Below are 19,978 nucleotides of genomic sequence, written 5' to 3'. Positions count from 1 at the left end.
AATTATGAAAAATTATTTGAATAATAATAACAAATAAGATCACTATTTTTACATATTACAAAGTTTATGAAAAAAAATTGGATAATAAATCAATTCTTAATAGATTATACATTAATTCTGTCAAAAAAATAAATAATTAATACATTGGATATTATTATTTACGTACTAATATAATATAATATATGTTATCAATTATTAAGTTTATAATTAATTTTTAATCCAATTTTTGGTAATTAAAATTTAAATGATTGAAATTATTAAATACTTAATATTTTGTATCAAACCAATTTATTTTTTTATTGAAATTAAAAAAACTGAGTTGTTAATCAATTCTAAATTTAAATTTAAATTTGAGTAAGAAAATAAAAAAATATTTTAAATTTTATCTCACTGACCAGAATTAATTTTAAGATAAGAAATTACTTTGTACATCGTATATGTTGTAGGATAGTATAGTCATTTATTATTTTTCAATAATAAATAATGGTGTAAGAAATTAGAAGAAAATGTATTTATAAGTTTAGAAAATATTAATTTAATTTTCAATAGAATAAATTATATATTAAATAACAAAAGTTATTATTAGTTTTGGTACACCATGTTATCAAAAAATATTAATCGATCTAATAACTTTTGTAATGATATAAGTTTATAAATTTGAAAACTTAAAAATTATTTCATAAAATGTGAAGTTTTAACGAGTAAGAATGTTGATCATATTGTTTTAACTTCAAAAATGAATATGATACTAACAATAAAATTGTTCCAAGTAAATTTCAACAAAAACAAAAGTCCATAAGTATTATTATTAATGAAAAATTAATCTTTTTTAATGAAAAATTTAAACACAATACTTTAATTAAAAATTATAATTAGATTTTATTTTTAAATAAATACACATTAAAAATCACTAACTAACTTAATTGCATCAACAATATTTCATATGAGAAATTTATAACTTTATGACATTAAATACTAAATTAGAAATTAACAGAATATCAACGGTGTAAATAGAATTAAAAATAAAACCACAAGCAATAACCAAATAACTTCAATTTATATTTGAAAAAATTTTAAATTCCAAACATAAAGATAAAAAAGAACCAAAAGAAAAATAACAACTCAAGAAAAGATAATGTTTCTACCAAAACAAACATATGCTTGGCATTATTCTATTAGATAGATTCTAAAAGAGATTCCAAAACATGTGCATTCAAATTCTCAAGTTTCTTTTTCAATCTTGATCTTCTTGCAAGTTTTCAAGCTCTATTCTCAATCTTGATCTTCTTGCAAGTTGAGGTATTTCCTTGCACCTTCGAATCTTCCGATTCCGAGGATAGTCGCTTGGCTGGTGTAATAGTATTTTTCAACACTTCGAATTCATCATTGTCTGCAACTTTATTAGAGAATTCAAGCAACAATTTCTGTACAAAATACTACGTTAAATTAAAGACTTCCTTCTCACCTTTAATTTTATCTCAATAATATTTTTTTGAATAAAATAAATATCTAACTTTGAGAAAATAAACAAACAAAAAATTCATTTTTTGAACAAATACCTTAGCACTTTCTACTTTCTCTCCTTCAATGATTGACCTTTGAAATTGGAAACAAACCATCGGTGTAGTCAAAGACTACGATTACACCTACTCACGTCTTCATCGAGTCAAACCATCTCAATTGAGTATAGCAATGAAGAATTTCCGTAATTTGGTAGTGTCCATAACCATATCACTCGTATACGTACACACAAATTGTCAATTGTAGGATTGATTTATGCGATTTTGTGAATACCAGCCATTGGAATAAGTAGAGAAATTTTAGATTTTGGATATATGTAAAGAAAGGATTTGATGTACTTTGAATTGTGGTGCTGCACATATCTCATAACTTATACTTTTATAGTTGACTCATAGCAAAAATTTTTTAAATTTGATTGACTTTTTAAAATTTTTTAAATTTGGTTGACTTTAATTTAAATTTGAATTAAATTTACGCTGCACTTTTTGAAAAAAATCTACAAAAATTTAAAAAAATAGTGCTAACAAGAATCAACAATAATAATTTAAAATTTAAAAAATAACAACCTAAATATAACAATCTAAACAAATAATTTAAAATTTGAAAATAACAACCTAAACAAATAATAATTTATAATTTATAAGTATAAATCTAAAAATTTATAGTGATGACACCTAAGCAAATAAACCCTCAGACTCAACATATGAGCGCCACGTCAGCATATGAGCTCCCAATTTGTATACTATAAGGATAAGGATAAGGATAAGGATAAGGATAAAGATATATATTTATTTATATTTTAACTTAATAATTAGCTATAAAATAATCAAAGTTAATATAGTAAAATAATAAATCTGCACTAGACAAATATTTATTTATGGTGTTTGCTAATAAATTCATACTTACCGATATAGACAAATAACAATAAGATATGTAGAATTTATTTTCCACGTCAACATTTAATTTTTTTTAAATATATAATATATCACCACTTTTACTAAAACACCTTTTTAATTAAATAAAAATAAAAAATATTTATTTATTTAATTTTATAAAAAGTGTTAAACATTCTTCCTTTATTTAATTAGACAAAAATACCCTTTTAAATTAATTAAATTTTAGAATTCAATTAATCCTAATTTTATAGTTTCAAATAATTGAAACAACAAAACAAAAATATATAAAAAAAATAAAAAATCAAAATTATTCTTCATCTGGGTGGGTTCAGAAACTTTCTCCGTCTCTCTGCTCCTCCATCTCTCTCATCTGTCTCAATTTGCGTCTCACACAAGACGCTATCGTTTTGGATTAAACTATATCGTTTTGGTTCCCGCACGGATGACCTTCCTTCCCCTTACCTTTAGTCTTCATTCCAATTTCCAAACCCCTATCTTAACAGCTTCTCCCCAAATCAAAAAAGGGAGTTAAAACAGGAAACCCTAGCCTCTCCACCACTGCCACAAGGACTGCCGCTGTCCGTCGCTCTCAGGCACTACCATCGTCGTCTGGTCGTCCGTGCTTCTTCCTCCTTCAAGAATTGCAGCTTCTTCTTCCTCGAGCTCGGCGCGTCAGTTCCTGGTATTCATCTGCTCCATCGCGCTCCTGCCGCCGTCCGTCGGGCGCTCAGTCACCATCGTCTTCGTCTGGTCGTCGCAGATTCTTCTAACCCACCATCGTCTTCTGAGTTGTGTTCGTCGCCTGGCCTCTGTCTCCGTCACGATTCTGCCCCCCTCTTCTCAGACTGCTCAGAAGAAAAATCCATTTCCATTCCAGTTTCCTTCCTTCGAGTTCAGAGAGCAGAAGCTCAACCAAGAAAAAAACCTTAGACTTCGACGGTCAGTTCACTGCTAACTTCTTCTGCTTTTTTTATTTATGTCATGTTCAATGATTATTTGATTACTGAATATTTGAATGTGTTGTGTTTTAATTTTTTATTGAATGATTATTTGATTACTAATGAAGAGTGAAACAAATTGATTGATTAATTATCATTAATGCAGGGAGTGATTAGTGAAGAAAAAGTGGATTCATTCAATGTGCCTTTGATATACCCTTCTGTTAAGGCTGTGAAGGAAATTCTTAGAGGATGTGATGAATGTTTCAGCATTGAGTGGATGGAAATATTGGAATTCAAGAACATGGTGTCATTGCCAACTGTGCAAATATTTGTTTCATGGTTCAGAGCTGCACTGCAAGGGATGATTGAGAAACACTTTGGAGCAGAAATAGTTGATGAGCTTTTCGAACGCTTTGCCGAGAAAGTTAAAGAATTTCCAGACATCATGGACACAGATAGACTAAAACTTGATGTGCTGTTTGTTCTTCTCAGGAGAAAGAACAAGGCAAGGCCATAGGCTGTGTTATTCAATGTGAACATCATCAGGTTTAATTAGTAAATGGGGATATAATAAAGAGTTGGTTCCATTCTTGTACTACTAATTATCTTAAACTGGATATGAACCGTCTAGTGACATACGGCATTATATTTTGTTTACGTTTGTGTTGGTATTTGTTTGCCGGATTATTTAATGTCTCCATTTGACTATGTATGAATTTATACTCTTTTGGTGATTGAAATTTAGTTCTTTTATACTCTTTTAGTTCAGTGGCATCGTCTTTCTTGAAAGCATGTTTCCTTGCGGGGATGACCCTACTCTTTTATAATCATGAGAGTCCGTCTATTCTGAAGTTATCCTTGAGGCTTCAAGTTCTTTCACTATGCTGTGCTGGATCTAAGGCTATCAATGATCCAAAAGGTTAGTTAAAGAAAGCTCTATAGCAATTCTTTTATGAACCCTGCTATGCAATTTAAAGTTCAAATTGAGTTATTTACTTATCAAATTCTCTGCTAGCTTCATGTCAAAGAAAGCTCTATAGCAGTTCTATGCAGTTATTGAGAGAAATAACTGCCAAGAAGTTGGATATTTTGGTTAACAAGGTTAAATTTCTTGCCACTTTCTCATATAACTCAAGCTGTTTCATGAGTTGTAAAGATTCTTTAAATGATTAAGGCTCAAATATTTATTTATCATCACATGACTTGTACTGGTTTAGGCTTATAAACAACGCTTGCCTGTTTCCTTGCATATTAAGAAACTCAAACTTATTTTTTAGCCAAAATATACATATATTAAGGCACTAATCTATGGTCCTAACTGCATGAAATCCCCCCCAAACTCTCTTCAAATCAATGGTGCAGGATGTTCTACTTTTTCTTCGAATCTCTCAATAAGAAGGATGACCCTGTTGTCATATGGTTGACCGGAGGACCAGGGTGTAGCAGTGAGCTTGCTTTATTTTATGAGAATGGTCCTTTCCAAATCACAAAGAACTTGTCTCTTGTTTAGAATGAATTTGGCTGGGACAAGGTGCCTATAAATTTTCTCCTGCATTTTCTCTCAAAATGTTACTTTAACATATTCATTCCATGCAAATGCCTCGCTTTTGAGAATAGTTAACAAAAAAGAATGTCATAACTTATGTCTCTCAGCACATTCACACATAGGGCTATGGCTAGCACCTATCTCAGAGAATCAAACTGTTACATAAGCTTTATTGGTTATGGTTGGCATCAATGTTTACTTTTGATTTTAGGCATCAAATATTCTTTTTGTAGACCAGCCTATTGGGACAGGCTTTAGTTATACTTCTGATGATGATGACAACCACCATGATGAAGCAGGTGTTAGCAATGATCTCTATGATTTCTTGCAGGTAAAGTCTATTTTATAATTGTGACTAAACAAAACAATTCATAAAGTGAAAATGCATGGTGGTAAAAATAATTAGTAGACTCCTATTCTGCATCAATGGCAGGCTTTTTTCAAGGAGCACCCTCTATTTGTCAAGAATGATTTTTATATCACTGGAGAGTCATATGCTGGACACTACATTCCAGCTCTTGCATCAAGGGTTCACCAAGGCAACAAAGCAAAGGAAGGAATAATAATCAATCGCAAGGTATCAAAACTGTCTACGTACATTACAAGGTTTGTTAATTACCTTTACTTGATAATAATTATACTAATTTTCTTGATCAATTTCATAAACAGGGTTTTGCTATTGGTAATGGTCTGACCAATCCAGAAATTCAGTACTAAGCATACACAGACTATGCATTAGACAGATGACTGATTAAAAAGTCTGATTATGATAGTATCAGCAAGTTGATCCCATCATGCAAAGATGCCATAAAAAGCTGTGGTATGTTATGTTAGGTTACAAATTAAATTTTTTAACCCCATGATGAATGATCTTAGAAAAGAAAAACAGGATGGGAGAAAACTTACCAGCTTATTGCTCAAACAATATGTAATTTTACTTGTTTGACACCCTTAAATTATATTGTATTTGTCAGGTACCGATGGTGGAGATGCATGTATGACTTCATTATATAAATGCAATGCCATCTTCAGTCGGATAATGTCCATCACCAGCAATATTAATGTATCGTATCATAAGAGAACATAGTACACTTTTCTTACCAATCTAATTATTTACCTAAAAAACCTACCATAGTTTCACTTATGAATTCTTCTACTATTGAAACTGCAGTACTATGACATTAGAAAGAAATGTGAGGGAAATCTGTGTTATGACTTCTCTAATGTAGAGACATTCTTAAACGAGAAGACAGTTACGGATGCTTTAGGTGTTAGGAACTTGGACTTTGTTTCGTGTAGTAGCACAGTCTATGATGCTATGCTGCAGGACTGGATGAGAAATATCGAAGTTGGAATCCCGGCTCTTCTTGAGGATGGAATCCAGGTTCTTGTATATGCTGGAGAAGAAGATCTCATATGCAATTGGCTTGGTAAGCTTTGTGCAGCCAACTCAATTAATTTGAAGCTAAAGTTGGCTTTATGCAGATTCTTAATCCAAATCCAGATGCAATGTCTAAGATGATAACAGAAAATGCAAGTGAAGAATTCCTTCATGCATTGAGTAATTATTGTGCACTTCAGGTAAATGGATTCTTATTCTATTATGATGGTCATTTGCTCTTTTGCTGGAGCTTGACAATTATGTCTTGCATTCTTTCATGCTAGGTACTTTAATGTGAACCTCATCAATTTGAAAGGAAAAAAGTTATACACCACTGGATTTTTTGGTTGGCTCCAACTTTCTTTAAGTCACATGCTTAGTTATTATTGTATATTCGTATTGTTCTTTAGAGCAAGCCTTTTCCATTTATTCATGAAATAATTCATAAATGTTCCAAGCCACTAGAAGTCTAGAAGAATCTTATTAATAAGATTTTACTTCTACTTGCACAACTTATCCTTGATACACTCTTGTGATAAGTTGTTTTGGCTTTGTAGAAATATCTTTGATTGATGTATTAGATGATTTAATGCAGCATTCTCATATTTACTTTACTTTGTATTTAGGGTTTTGTGGAGGATTAGTTTGGCTTGGGTTTAATTGCTAGGGCGGTTGAAGAGGGGATATCAGTAATCAAAGTTGCCGGAATTATGATCTTCAATATGGGAGGACGACCAGGTCAAGCTGTTTGCAAAAGGTTGTTTGAACGACGGGGTTTCTGCATTACAAAGCTTTAGCAAACCAAAATTCTTTAGGTTAGAATTTAGAAAACAGATATTTGGCTATACATCAATTCTCCAGTGAAAGTGCAATATTAATGAGGAATATTGGTATAGGCTAGTGACACAGATATTGCAGCATTGGTCGAGATTGAGAAGAATAGCCTCCACTGTTTTGAATTCTTTATGGGACTTTCTGGTGATCAGCCTATTTGTGCAAGGACAGCATGGGCCTATGGAAAGGCTGGTGGCAGAATTTCTCATGCTTTATCAGTTTACGGTTGTCAACTTCGTAATCCTACCTAGGTAGGTGCTTCTCTAAAGCTTGATATTTCAAGAAGATAATATCTGTTTTCCTGAAGGAAATTGATGCAAAATCCATTTGTATATGACAGATCAAAGTTATTTTTGAGTTTCTTAAAAATTGATTTCAAGGGATCAGCAGCTCTCTAGATTTGTCCTTTGAGGATAATTCTGTTGCCGATGAGAAGATTCCTTTTTTGGCTTATCTTGCAAGCACTTTAAAAAATAGTTCTTATTTTCCATACGAGCCACCTGCTGGAAGCAAACGTTTTGGCAATCTCATTGCAGGGTTTTTGAAGACTTATCACCATATTTCCGACGCTTCTTAAGGATGGAAGCCAGGTTCTTGTATATGCTGGAGAAGAAGATCTCATATGCAATTGGCTTGGTAAGCTTTTTGCAGCCAACTCAATTAATTTGAAGCTAAAGTTGGTTGTGTTGGAAGGACAAAAAAAGAAGTGCAATTATCAGCATTCTTAATGCTTTTGTTTCTCATTGCTCAGGGAATTCAAGGTGGGTTCATGCAATGGAGTGGTCAGGTCAAAAGGAGTTTGGAGCAGCTTCTACTGTCCCATTTTTGGTAAATGGCGCGGCAGCAGGGACTCTTAAAAGCCATGGACCTCTTGCGTTCCTCAAGGTTTGTGTTCAATGGTGTGTTCTTGAGTTGACACTGTTATATCCACTTTTGATAACTTTATTTTGTGAAAAAACAGGTGAATGAAGCTGGGCACATGGTTCCCATGGATCAACCAAAAGCTGCACTTCAGATGCTAACAAACTGGATGCAAGGGAAACTAACACCGAAAAATGGTGGGGCTAATGTCTCTCCTAAATGATGGACTCAAAGCAAAAATAACAAGGCATAGCTTGTGATCATATTAACTTGTGGGCATGGCTCCATGCATAATATATGGGATTGTCTAGCTTCTACTACTATCCCTGAAATTGTGCGCAAATCTGTATTTGATTTTATTCATTTAGAAATAAATCTTTGAATAAATATGTTAGTTCAGCATGATGCCATGATCCTTAGTGAATGATCTTTTTCTTTTCTCTTTTACTTTGTCATGCCATTAACTGGCACAGATATTAAAAAAAGAGGACTAAAAATTATACACAAAGACTGTATAATGAAATAGAGAATTTTCAGTATGGAGACACCATCCAAACAAGTAAACTAAATGGAGCTAATATTTCTTTCTCATGAATCATGGCTAACATAAAATGAAAATAACTAAAATTTATTTCCCACCTTCTTGTACCTTAATTATGCCACTGTAAAATGATTTTCACTTAAAATTTTTACACAAATAAATTGTGACTATGAACTAGTACGTGATGATGTGTAGTATTCTCTTAAAACCTGAATGATGGGCTGAAATGTAGAGCTCAAAGGAATAGTCGATGCAAGCCTTAGATGTCTAGCATTGCCATTGAGGGGCTTGGTTAGAGACATAGTGAACATCTCTCCCTCCAGAATCTTATTTACAGTCACACCTGCAGATACAAACCAGGTTCAAAGCTGAATGCAGGACCCAAAAGGGAAAAAAAAAAGGAGGAATCTTTCACAGTATAAACTCTATGTTCACGCTCTACATCATTGAGAGCTTGGATAATCCAAATTCCAAATGAAGGGGGTAGAAGATTACCATCCTTGCTGCTTCCATTCTCAATTACTATGAATATCTCTATCAACCAATACATGGGGAGAAAAATAGATACCAATTCACACATACATAAATGAGCAAAAAATTTTCTTCTATTTCTGTGTAACATACAACTACAAGAAAAATAACTGAGTAAGTTTACATTGTAGCTGTTGAAGTACCAGTATGAGAGTTGTCTTGTGTGATAATATGAATAACTTGAATGGCATTGAAATGGCTTGTTAATACTGTATCATCATATATGCTGCTCCAAATGGTAACTGGATCTATGTAGATCCCCAAGTATGATATCAGTGGATCAGCTCTAGACTTGTTAATAACAAGCATCAAATGCTGAGATTTTACTTTTGGAAACAGCAAAAGCCTCTGATATCCAATTGTGCCTCTGATATCCAATTGTGGTGCCATTTGTAACTCTCTTCCATACACCATCTTGTTGCAATGCCTCGAGGTGAAATTCACTCACTCTTTGTCCCATTTGAATAGGCTCTTGTAGTTGCAGAACATTAAAAGATACTAGTTCTTGAAGATCTATGTACAATATCCACCTTGATTAATACTCCTCTGGAGCCCAATAAGTGTATATGCCTTCTTTCAGAACATTGTAGGGACTAAACTGTGAATCACAAGTTCCTCAACTAAACATCAGTGTAAATGATTATATACACATTAGAAAGTAGAGAGCAATTCCAACATTGTCATTGAATTTTATACCTAATATGTTTCCTCACACGAGCACTTTAGACTAGAGTCATGCAAAAGACACATTCTAATATTACCATTCCATATTTTTTATAGGAAGAATGCAAACTACAATCAAAATTGTCGCCATTTTGGTCAAAAAGTGTCTGATCAAGTCAATTGCCCAATTTAAGCATAAGTTCTCAAATAGTTTTATATCTAACTAACAAAATAAGTCCCATTAAACATATAGCATTCTGGTTAAAAATGATGATTAGCAATTTCACCTTATCATTTTGACAGCACCAAACCCAAGACTATCATGAAACAAATTTGTCATGTATTTCTTCTGTACAAGCAGCTGAACCTTAGGATTGTTATATATAGCTGGAAGATATGCCTCACCCGCACCATGTCTGTGCTCATCCCAAAGAGCAGTGAATTTGTGATGGAAAAGATTCCAGGTATCTTCAATTGTCTTAAGAATCCACTACTTGTACGCCTGCATAATGTAAATATCAATATATATCAGACAATAAACAACACACTTTAGCCCAGCAATCAACGATCTTCACAATTATTACTAAATGCACAACTATAACAAATCCCAGCTTGTCATTGATGCTGCAGTCCTAAGCAATAACATTTCCAGAGCCTCAAGTCCAGCAAAATGAAGAGAAATAATACAACAAAAGAAAATGGTAGTTATAATTGGTATCCTACCAAGTCTTGTTTTATAACTACAGCTCATATTTCTGTAAACTATCTCTACGACTTCTTGGATTTCACATGATATAAATCTGATAGCTCATCAATGTGCACATGCACACCAGAAAATTCTTCTCTTCATTAGTATAATAAGGCAAAGTCACTAGCACTACACAAACAAGACAAGGCAGGACAAAACAACAGAACAGTCCAAGGTATTTCAAAACTGTAAAAATGCACAGATTTGGCCTCCGAAAAGAACCAAAGAGAATCAAAAGTGTTTAAATCAGATTATGCAGAATAGGGTGTGTGTGCCTGTGTGTTTTTCTGTTTCATTCCTTCTATTTTTTTTCCGATAAAAAACTTTGGACTATGCTAAATGCAGAAGCCACAAAAACCATTACTATAAACGGTCCGGTCCACTATCCAAAACCGTTGGAAGAAAAACCGTACAAAAACCATCGAATCGGCCGAGAACCGGTCGGTTGGACCGAACCGGTAACCGACCGGTTCGAATAAAGCGACGCCGTTTTCTATTTGTTAAAAAAACGAAACAGATCCGTGAAGTGTGAACCAACCCTTATTCCCCCAATTCATTCGTCACTCACTCACACCCTGGATTGGAGAACTCTGAACTCTGAAGCAAAGGGAACCCTAGCCCTTCTTCGCCGCCGCCGGTCCCAGGTCGTCAGCGCCGCCGCCGTCCCCAGGTCCTCAGCGCCGCCGCTTCTTCCTCTTCCCCGTGTCCAGAACCCAGTTGCTCGGCATGTTCTCTTCATCTTCACTGGCTTCTCGGCATGGAACCCAGGTTAGTGGCTTCTCCTCTTCATCTTCACTGAGGGCTCGGTCTTCTTGGTTTGAAGTTCCGAAATTGTTGTTCTTCGGTCTTCTTCTTCGGTATTCTTCTTCAATTTTTGTTCCATTTTTCTTCAATTCTTCTTCTTCGGTCTTGGTTTGAAGTTTGGTTCTGAATGTTTTGTAAATTGTAATTTCCTGTTGTTGATAGATCTGTCTTGTACTCTTGAATTTGCTGGTTGCTGATGGTTGAAAATTTACAAATTTGCAAATTTGTATATGGTTTTGAACTTCTGATTGCTCTGTTACTCTGTTAAATCATGTGTATTAAAATAAACTTACTCTGTTATATCATTTGTATCAACCAGAACACCTAATACTAAAAAGTGAAATCCATTGGGGTTATAAAAATAATATAATAGTAATAATTAATAAGAAGCAGACCAGTACTGAAAAAAGATAATGTTATATCTAATATGGCCGAGGCAAGCATTTGTTATTACGTTAAAACGCTAATCGATTTGGAATATTACTCGGTCGAAATTACAACGGCCAATTACTTGAGCAGCCATCACCAGTTGACCACCATAACTTGATTATTTGGACAACAAATTAAAGCTTAGGTACTACTTCAATTTTAATTTTCTCAGCAATTAAACCTTATTAAAGGTAATTGAAACCAAAAAGAATATGCAGTTACAATTTGATGATCTCTTCATTTTTTCTTTTCCAAAAAGAACAAGCATCCTAAGTGAAAAAAAAAATAAAAATAAAATAAATAAACATAATTTTCATCACCAACTACCACCACCTATTGTTTATGGGTGAATATTGGTGTTGAGTAGCTAATTAGCTATATAGCCTTTGGCTTCACTGAACAGAACAGAACCGTAACAAAGTTCTATGCATACTAATTTAGTTTGGTTGCTATCTATATATAATTACGCACCATGGTTTCTGGGTCCAGTGGTTCAATCCTTATAATGGTTTGAGGTAGAAGAGGAGGAGGATGATGAGTAGTTCCGCCAACAATCTTTTGGCACGTGTGAATTAGGCAGTGTCTGCACTTGGGGCAAGATGAATGAGAAGTGAGCCACTTGTCAATGCAGCTAACATGGAAGCCATGGTTGCATTTTGGCAGAATGCGCAACTTTTCACCATTTGTGAAGTCCGAGAGGCATATCACACACTCGGTGTCCAAACCAGGTACTTTGTTTAACTCAGTTGACTCGTATGTGATTATCGGAAAAGTCTTCAAAGCTTTCTTCTTGATTCCCGTGTTGGCCAATCGACTACTTGATGATGATGAAGGGCTAGGATTTGACGACGATGATGAGTCGTTGATTACCAAATCGGAACACCTCAAAGCACACCTTATGATTGCGTTCAATCCTAAGGAGCAAATAAGTGCGCATAGGAGGACGGAGAGGACCATGACAACGTTGGCATCGAAAGAACTGTTTCCGAGGTATAAATCGCTTGTTGGAGGTGGTGAGGAATCGTGATGAGCAAGTGGATTTGGGAGCATGAGTAACCTTCTTGAGTGAGATTGTATGACAAGGTCATGAACTATGTGTGAAGTGAAGGAAGTTGAAGCATACATGGTTGCGTTTTTTCTTTATGAATTATGAGTTAGTTAGCTACAGCCTTCAGGGTTGCTTCCCTTATATATAGGCAACTTAATTACTTGGTGATCAATGCTTAATTGGTGATTAGAATATTCCTAGCGGGGTCTAGCTAGCTAGCCTCCAGCTTGAGACAAACAAAATATAATTTTTATGATTATGTTGGGTTTTGTTAATAGAGAAGGATTTGGAAGCACATGGATGCTCCACTACTCAGTTATCAATCCCACTTTAAACCAACCATGAGAAGCCGGGTGGTACTGCATTTTGAAATTTATCCAATTGTAACTTTTTGAAATAAGTTATGTGTTTATGTTTTTTTAATATATATAAACTGCTATAAAGTGTAATAAATAATTTACAATATGTACATAATCTACTATAGAGTATTAAAATGTATATAAAGTAGAAATGCTATAGAAAGTTGCCGATTACATTGAAACGTATACAAAGTAGAAACGCTGTTGCGGTTTTTGAAAGAATTAAAACATACATAAATAGTTTTAGGGTCCAGCAATTTATGTAGAAACACAGTGTAGGATAATTTGCTGTAACCTGTAACAAACTAAACTAATTCAACAAGCATCAATTGTGACCATGCCCTTAAAAAAAAGGAAAAACAAAAGTCATACTATATGGAGTAGTTTATTCTTATTCACCTAATCACTTTTGATCAAATCTATATCCAATACCATCCAAATCACAAATCAAAATAATTCAAATCATCAATCTAAACTTACTTGAAAAAGACTTTGAATTTCGTAATAACATATATTTTTGTTAAAAAAATTATAACAATATATATATAGTGTTATAAAATGTGATTATTTTGTATTAATATGCAATTTTTATTACAAAACACTATAATTTGAAATAAATTTAATTTTTTATAACAATTTTCTTATAACTCGTATTCTCAATTCTATCAACAATACTATTATGTGATGTTTATCAGTTTGTAAAATAATTTGGAGAATAAACTAATTTTTTATTATTAATTTAAGTTAAAGTTATTTTAACATTAAAAAAGTGAATTATGTTTGTCAATTTCATAGAGAAGTAATGATAACAAAGTTTTCTACATATGCTGACTAACAAATCACTGGAACATTATTTTATTTTTGACTTCTACCTAAATTAATTTTAAGACAAGAATATAATCAATTTAGAAGATAAAATTTGATAGTAATTTGGACAATAATTTATAACTCAATTAAGAGAGTATCTCCTCTTAATTTTTCTTGTGTTAGTTCTTTCAGGAAATTATGTGTACGTGGATTTTTTTTATATATCTTTTTACTTTTTTGAATTTTTCTAAAACAAGTAACTTCTTAAATTATACTATTTGAGATACAACTCATTAGCAAAATTAATTATTATATATTTATATATAAATACATATATTTATAATTTGTTTCAATTTATATTATTATATACTGATAATTGATTTATTATAAGTTTATGAAATCAACTACATGAGTGTCAATTAGTAATAACAACAGATATAAACAATCATTTCATGATCATATATATATCTTAGCTTTTAGTAAACCAATTTTGTTCATACTATTTAAATAGAATAGATGATCTAATAACCATTTTTCAACTAACTCAGTTATCTAGACATAAATTAATCCACATACAATTAATTATATAAAATATAATTTAAATTTAAGGGTTTCCTTAAATACACAGTAAATACTAAATAGCTTGAAAAATGTGGTATCCCTCCGTTACCGTTGGTTCTCTAGAATGTGCCATCTTTTTGGGTCCCACTGAAAAGGATCAGGACAAAGTGGCCTTGTCCGTATACCTGCCAACGGGAAAGGGTCCCAAAAAAGGGCATTCTTTTTTAGCTAAAGTTGAGACTTATTTCACGACCCAAAATAAAAGAGTTATTTTTCTTTTAAAAGTTTTTTTATTATTTTATTTGGAAGAGATCAATTTACGGATATTTATTTATTATTTATTATTATTATTGGTTCTGTTAGAAAATTACCATTTTTACGGTGTAATATTATTGTTAAAAATATTAATATTGACTAGTTATTGGATTAAAAAATTGATTTCTATTTTTTTTCCTGGTATTATTTTGCACAATATCTTTACTTATAGTGTATAGATAATTTATTTGTTCTTCTATAGATGTATATATCTTTTCTTTCTAAATTTTTAAATAAAAAATAGTAAAATATTAATATTTGTAGTTAAAGAAATAAAAAATTAACTAATATTAACTTAATTATTAGACAAACCTACACATACAAGAAAAATATATTAATCACTCAATTTATTTTTAATAATTCTTGTTTAAATTTTTCGGGCCATAACTCGTTATGCTAGTGATATGAGCGTAATGATCTATACGAATCTATAGATATGGAAGTAGTATATTACAGAATTTCCTCTCCCGAAAAAAAAGTTAACAAAAAATTAAAAAAAGGACGATGAATTTAGTACTAATAATTTATATTTTTTAGTTAATAAATATATAATAAATGAATTAAAACTTTAAATTGCACATTTTTATAAATTTTTAATTTTCTTTAACATATAGGTTATTATTACGAATTTCCCACTTTAATTTGGTGAATCTCAAGGCAACTGACAAACATGGATGGTGCTCTTCATCAATCCGACAAGCTGCACCTCAATTGAGTGTGCCAGTATGGCCATCGCTACCGTTCTCTACTTTAGGTAGCCAAAAAGAAATGATAAGGAAAAAAACAAAGGATAAAAAACACAAAAGACAAAAGGATAAGGAGATCTTAAGTTTTTATTGAGAGGACGTACTTTATCAAGTACCAACCATAATCATAATGGGGGATGATACATTCATTTTTTTTTAATTTCTTTTTATCTCTTAATCTCTTCTTTTCTGGACGTTGAAGTGAAGATTACTAGTCTTATGGGAAACTACTAGAAACGTTTCAATTATTGCTCCCAAAAAGGTGTTGGTGCATATATGCTCGTAAATTTGGTTTTCGATATACCATGCAACTATTGGAGAATTATATGCTATCTGAAGTTAATAATTAATAGTGATATGATAATTTAATAGAATACGTTAAATTAAATATTAATTGTTAGAATATAATTAAGATTAATTTAGATCAGTCAGTATCATTTATATTTATATATTATATATATATATTTATTGTAGAATTTTATATTTTATTATTTTAATTCTTTTAGCATATATATACCTTTATATATTGTATCTTTCTGGACACATTTAATAATACACAACACGTTTTTTACATTACCTTCTTGTTTATAACATGATTTTTAATTTCTATGAAAATTAGTTTATAGCTCTTTTGCTTTGTTTCTTCTGTCAGTGTTCTTTGTCCTTGATTTTCGATCTTTTTTCGACACCTTAGTTTGTCACCGTTGTTACTACCGTCTTCGTCTCGTTGTCACGATTTTAACACATCCAGAATCGTCGCCAGACTCTACCTAAAGTTCCCTGTCCGCTTTAGTTTTTTCTCCCTCCAGACGCCTCCAGCACCGTTGGATTCACGTCCAGGATCAAAGGGCTCTGCAGCGCACCACGTGTCACGCAGCGACACACCCCACGAACCCGCTTTCAACCCGTGTTTATGTCAGCTCGACCCGACCTGCCTTCTGACCGCATGCCACCTCGTCGTCGCGTCAGCGTTGATGTGTCTTCCTCCTCTTCTCACGCGTTGCCGCGTGTCCTTCCCTGCTGACGTGACGGATAGTGGGACCCTTTTTAAGATTTTTTTTGTGAGCTCTTTCCGATTTTGCCTTCCGTTTTTTTGTTTTCTGTCCCGATTTTGCAGTTTCTTCTCTTTTTTATCTTTGTTCTACTATTATGGATAAACCGGATATTTTTTTACCTTATTCTTGTTATCTTTAATGGCTCAACTAATCTCATTGGGTTGAAGCTATGAGAGAATTTTTTAAAGGGTAAAAATTATGATGCTATATGACTGGTAATGTTGTTTGTCCTGTCAAGCCAACTATGACTGAAAAATAAAAAAATGGGACCTCCAAATCCGAGGAGAATGTTGAGAAAGACTTTGAGGAGAAATTGAAAGATTGGGATAATAAAAATCATCAGATTATCACTTGGTTTCACAACACTTCTACTCTAGGCATTCATTTATAGTTCGGGCATTCTGAAACTGCTAAAGAGGTATTGGATCATTTGGCAAAATGTTATACTATTTCTGATCTCTCCCATTGGACTGCTAAAGGAGTTTCATAGTCTTAAGCAAGAACGTGGACAAGCGGTTTTTTATTTTCTTGCTCAAATGATAATTATTTGGGATTAATTGACCTATTGTGAGCATGTTCTTAATATTTATGAGGATTATTGGAACCGAACATGTCTTAACAATTTCTTATAGCACTTACTGATGACTATGAGTCGGTTAGAACTTCTCTTCTTTATCAGAACCCCTTGCCTAGTCTTGAAGATGCGCTTCCTCATCTTAAGTCTGAAGAAACGCGCTTGGGGTTGACTCACCTTAAGAGTGAAATTGTCTTTGCTACCACAGACAGAAAGGGTAAATTTTGTTAAAACTGTAACTATTCTAAGCACTTCTTCTCAGACTGTCCTTCTCAAAAGGTCAAATTGGCTCTAATTGCCCGAAACTATTCTGCCATTATTTTAAGCTCTCGAAATATTTTATTAGTACCTGTCCTACTCGATCACCATGTTAAGATCAGAACAAGTATCATTCTCGTCCCAACTACTCTCAGAATGTGCCTGCTTCTACTGTTGTTGCTGCAACTACTGAATCCACTACCTCCACCTGATGCGTGAGCATCTTGTCTATCTTTTTCCTAGTGAATTTGCATCTAATTTGTTGAGTTTAATTAAGAATTAATTATATTTTAGCCACTATGGATGCTATTTTGAGTTTTGTGTAATTTTATTTATTTTAGGTAGCATTCGGATGGATTTGATGAAGTTTCTGCAGAGAAAGAGAAGAAACCAAGGAGATGACCAGCGAATACCAACGCGGACGCATGGCTCACACGACCACGCGGAATGGAGAAAATTGCAATGACGCGATTGCGTGCCTGATACGAATACATGGACTGGAATCTGCATAAATGACGCGAACGCGTCACATGAGTGATCTGCAGAATTAACAGAAAATGCTGGGGGGTAATTTCTGGGCTGTTTTAACTCAGTTTTCAGCCCAGAAAACACAGATTAGAAGTTGCAGAATGGCAAATCAAGTGGTCTCCACCCATCAGCTGAAGACTTGTTAATTAATTCAAATTTAAATTCAAATCTTAGTTAGGAAAAGATATTATTTTTAATTTTAGATAATTAGATTTTAAATTTATTAGGATTATTTATAAATAGGAATTTAGATGCCATCAGATTAGAAGGCGGTACATTTTGACAATCCTTATTTTCTCTCTGAACCATGAGCAACTAATCCTCCATTGTTAAGGTTAGGAGCTCTGTCTATTTGTATGGATTGATTCGTTTAATCTTTCTAATTTAATCCATGTTTTGATTTATATTTCAATAATTGTTTTCGCTCTTTATTTTATGAATATGGGTGGAACGGAAGTATGACCCATGTTCTAATTGAGTTCTTGTAAAACTTGGAAAAGCTCTTTACTTGAACAACAACTTGAAAACATATTATATTGAATTTCTAATTGTTTGTATTTAACGGGATACGTGACATATAATCCCCTTATTTTTGAATAATTAGGATTCTTTTGGCATATAAACTAGAAATTGATCATCACCCTCTAATTGGAATTAATTGACCAAGGAATTGGCAGTTAATGAATTTTAGAGGAGACTAGGAAGGTCTAAGGAATTAGGGTCTAGTCACACATAGTTTGCCATGAATTAAATCTTACATAATTAAATTAGTTAGTAAGAAAAGTCAATCCGAAAAAATAGATAACTCTGAAACCTTAACTATCTTCTCCATATTTTATTCCCAACTCATTGCTGCTTGCTTTCTGAAATTCTTAATTTACTTTTAATGCTCTTTGAACTTCCAACACTATTTTCTGCTCATCTAACTAATCCTATCAAACACTATTGTTGCTTAATCCATCAATCCTAGTAGGATCGACTTTACTCACGTAAGGTATTACTTGGTATGACCCGGTGCACTTGCCGGTAAGTTAGTGAGTTACAAATACCGCACCACCACCTCTCTCAACTCACCCTCTATCTGTCCATCTAACATTGAATTTCTTCTTAAGCAACTTCTCTCCTTTTCTAGTAATACCTCTGCTGCTCTTTCCACTCTCTCAGGTAATTCAAAATGGTATTTTGATTCTGGTTATTTCAATCACATGTCTCCTTTACGTAATCTTTTTTCATTATTGTTTACCACTTCAAATGTCCCTTTTGTCAACACTGCTAATGGTTTCCTCTTGAATGTGACACGTAAAGGTTTTATTTCACAGTCAAATATTAATCTCCCTCATACTTATTTTATTCTAAAATTAAACTTTAATCTTATCTCTCTCGGTCAACTTGTTAAGCTCGGTTTTGATGTCAATTTCTCTATTTCAAGTTGTCGTGTGCAGGATCATCGGACAGAAAAGATCATCGGGACTAGATGTAAGGTTGGAAGATTGTTTGAACTCGAGAACCTTCATGTTCCTTTTACGTCAAGTCTCTGTGCTGTTTCCTCTCCATCTACTTTTCACTTGTGGCGCTACCATCTTGCCCACATCTTCTTAGAAAAATTGTGTCCTCTTATGTCTATGGGTGTTTTAAGTCAAGTTAATAATGACTCTTTTGATTGTATTTTTTGTCAAACTACAAAATAATCAACTTTATCTTTTCATAATAATTCCTTTCTTACTTGCTCTCTTTTTTATCTTATTCACTCTGATATTATATTTTCTTGATTATCATTATTTTTCTTCTATCATTCATCACCACAAACCTAGGTCATTCTGAGAAACCTCCACAAATTTAAATTGGCAAAAAATAATGCAAGAAAAAATCCAGGCACTTGAAAAGGCATACACTTGTTACTTGGTTGATCCTCCTTTTGATCAAGAAGTTGTGGGTAGTAGATGAGTATACAAGGACAAGACTCGCCCTGATGGTTCTATTGATCATTTTAAAGAATGATTGGTTGCTCAAGGTTATACGCAAGAGTATGAT

The 19,978-nt window shown here is 33.0% G+C and overlaps 1 protein-coding gene, 1 long non-coding RNA gene and 1 pseudogene across 2 annotated transcripts; 1 reads left to right on the top strand and 2 right to left on the bottom strand.

Annotated features, from left to right (window-relative positions):
• The first annotated feature begins 3,294 nt into the window (after positions 1-3,294).
• On the top strand, positions 3,295-8,385 carry LOC107480282 (serine carboxypeptidase-like; annotated as a pseudogene).
• A 691-nt stretch (positions 8,386-9,076) lies between these two features.
• On the bottom strand, positions 9,077-10,792 carry LOC107480284 (uncharacterized). Its single transcript, XR_001590432.3, has 3 exons — positions 10,439-10,792; positions 10,003-10,217; positions 9,077-9,650 (listed from the first exon to the last, which is right to left on the bottom strand). It is a non-coding gene; the product is annotated as an uncharacterized LOC107480284 (long non-coding RNA).
• Positions 10,793-11,710: 918 nt separating this feature from the next.
• Positions 11,711-12,842, bottom strand: LOC107480283 (RING-H2 finger protein ATL78-like). Its single transcript, XM_016100422.3, has one exon. It carries the CDS (start codon positions 12,819-12,821, stop codon positions 12,150-12,152), a length of 672 nt encoding a protein of 223 aa, XP_015955908.1. The 5' UTR covers positions 12,822-12,842; the 3' UTR covers positions 11,711-12,149.
• Positions 12,843-19,978: the final 7,136 nt, after the last annotated feature.

Source organism: Arachis duranensis, chromosome 3 (genome assembly GCF_000817695.3).
Source record: "Arachis duranensis cultivar V14167 chromosome 3, aradu.V14167.gnm2.J7QH, whole genome shotgun sequence".
NCBI classification, from domain to species: domain Eukaryota; kingdom Viridiplantae; phylum Streptophyta; class Magnoliopsida; order Fabales; family Fabaceae; genus Arachis; species Arachis duranensis.
Note: the sequence above shows the minus strand (reverse complement) of the source record. Positions and strands in the feature narration are given on the sequence as shown.

What these genes read in the sequence shown, in the direction of transcription:
- LOC107480283 (XM_016100422.3), bottom strand. Translation starts at nt 12,821, where the DNA reads ATGTATGCTTCAACTTCCTTCACTTCACACATAGTTCATGACCTTGTC.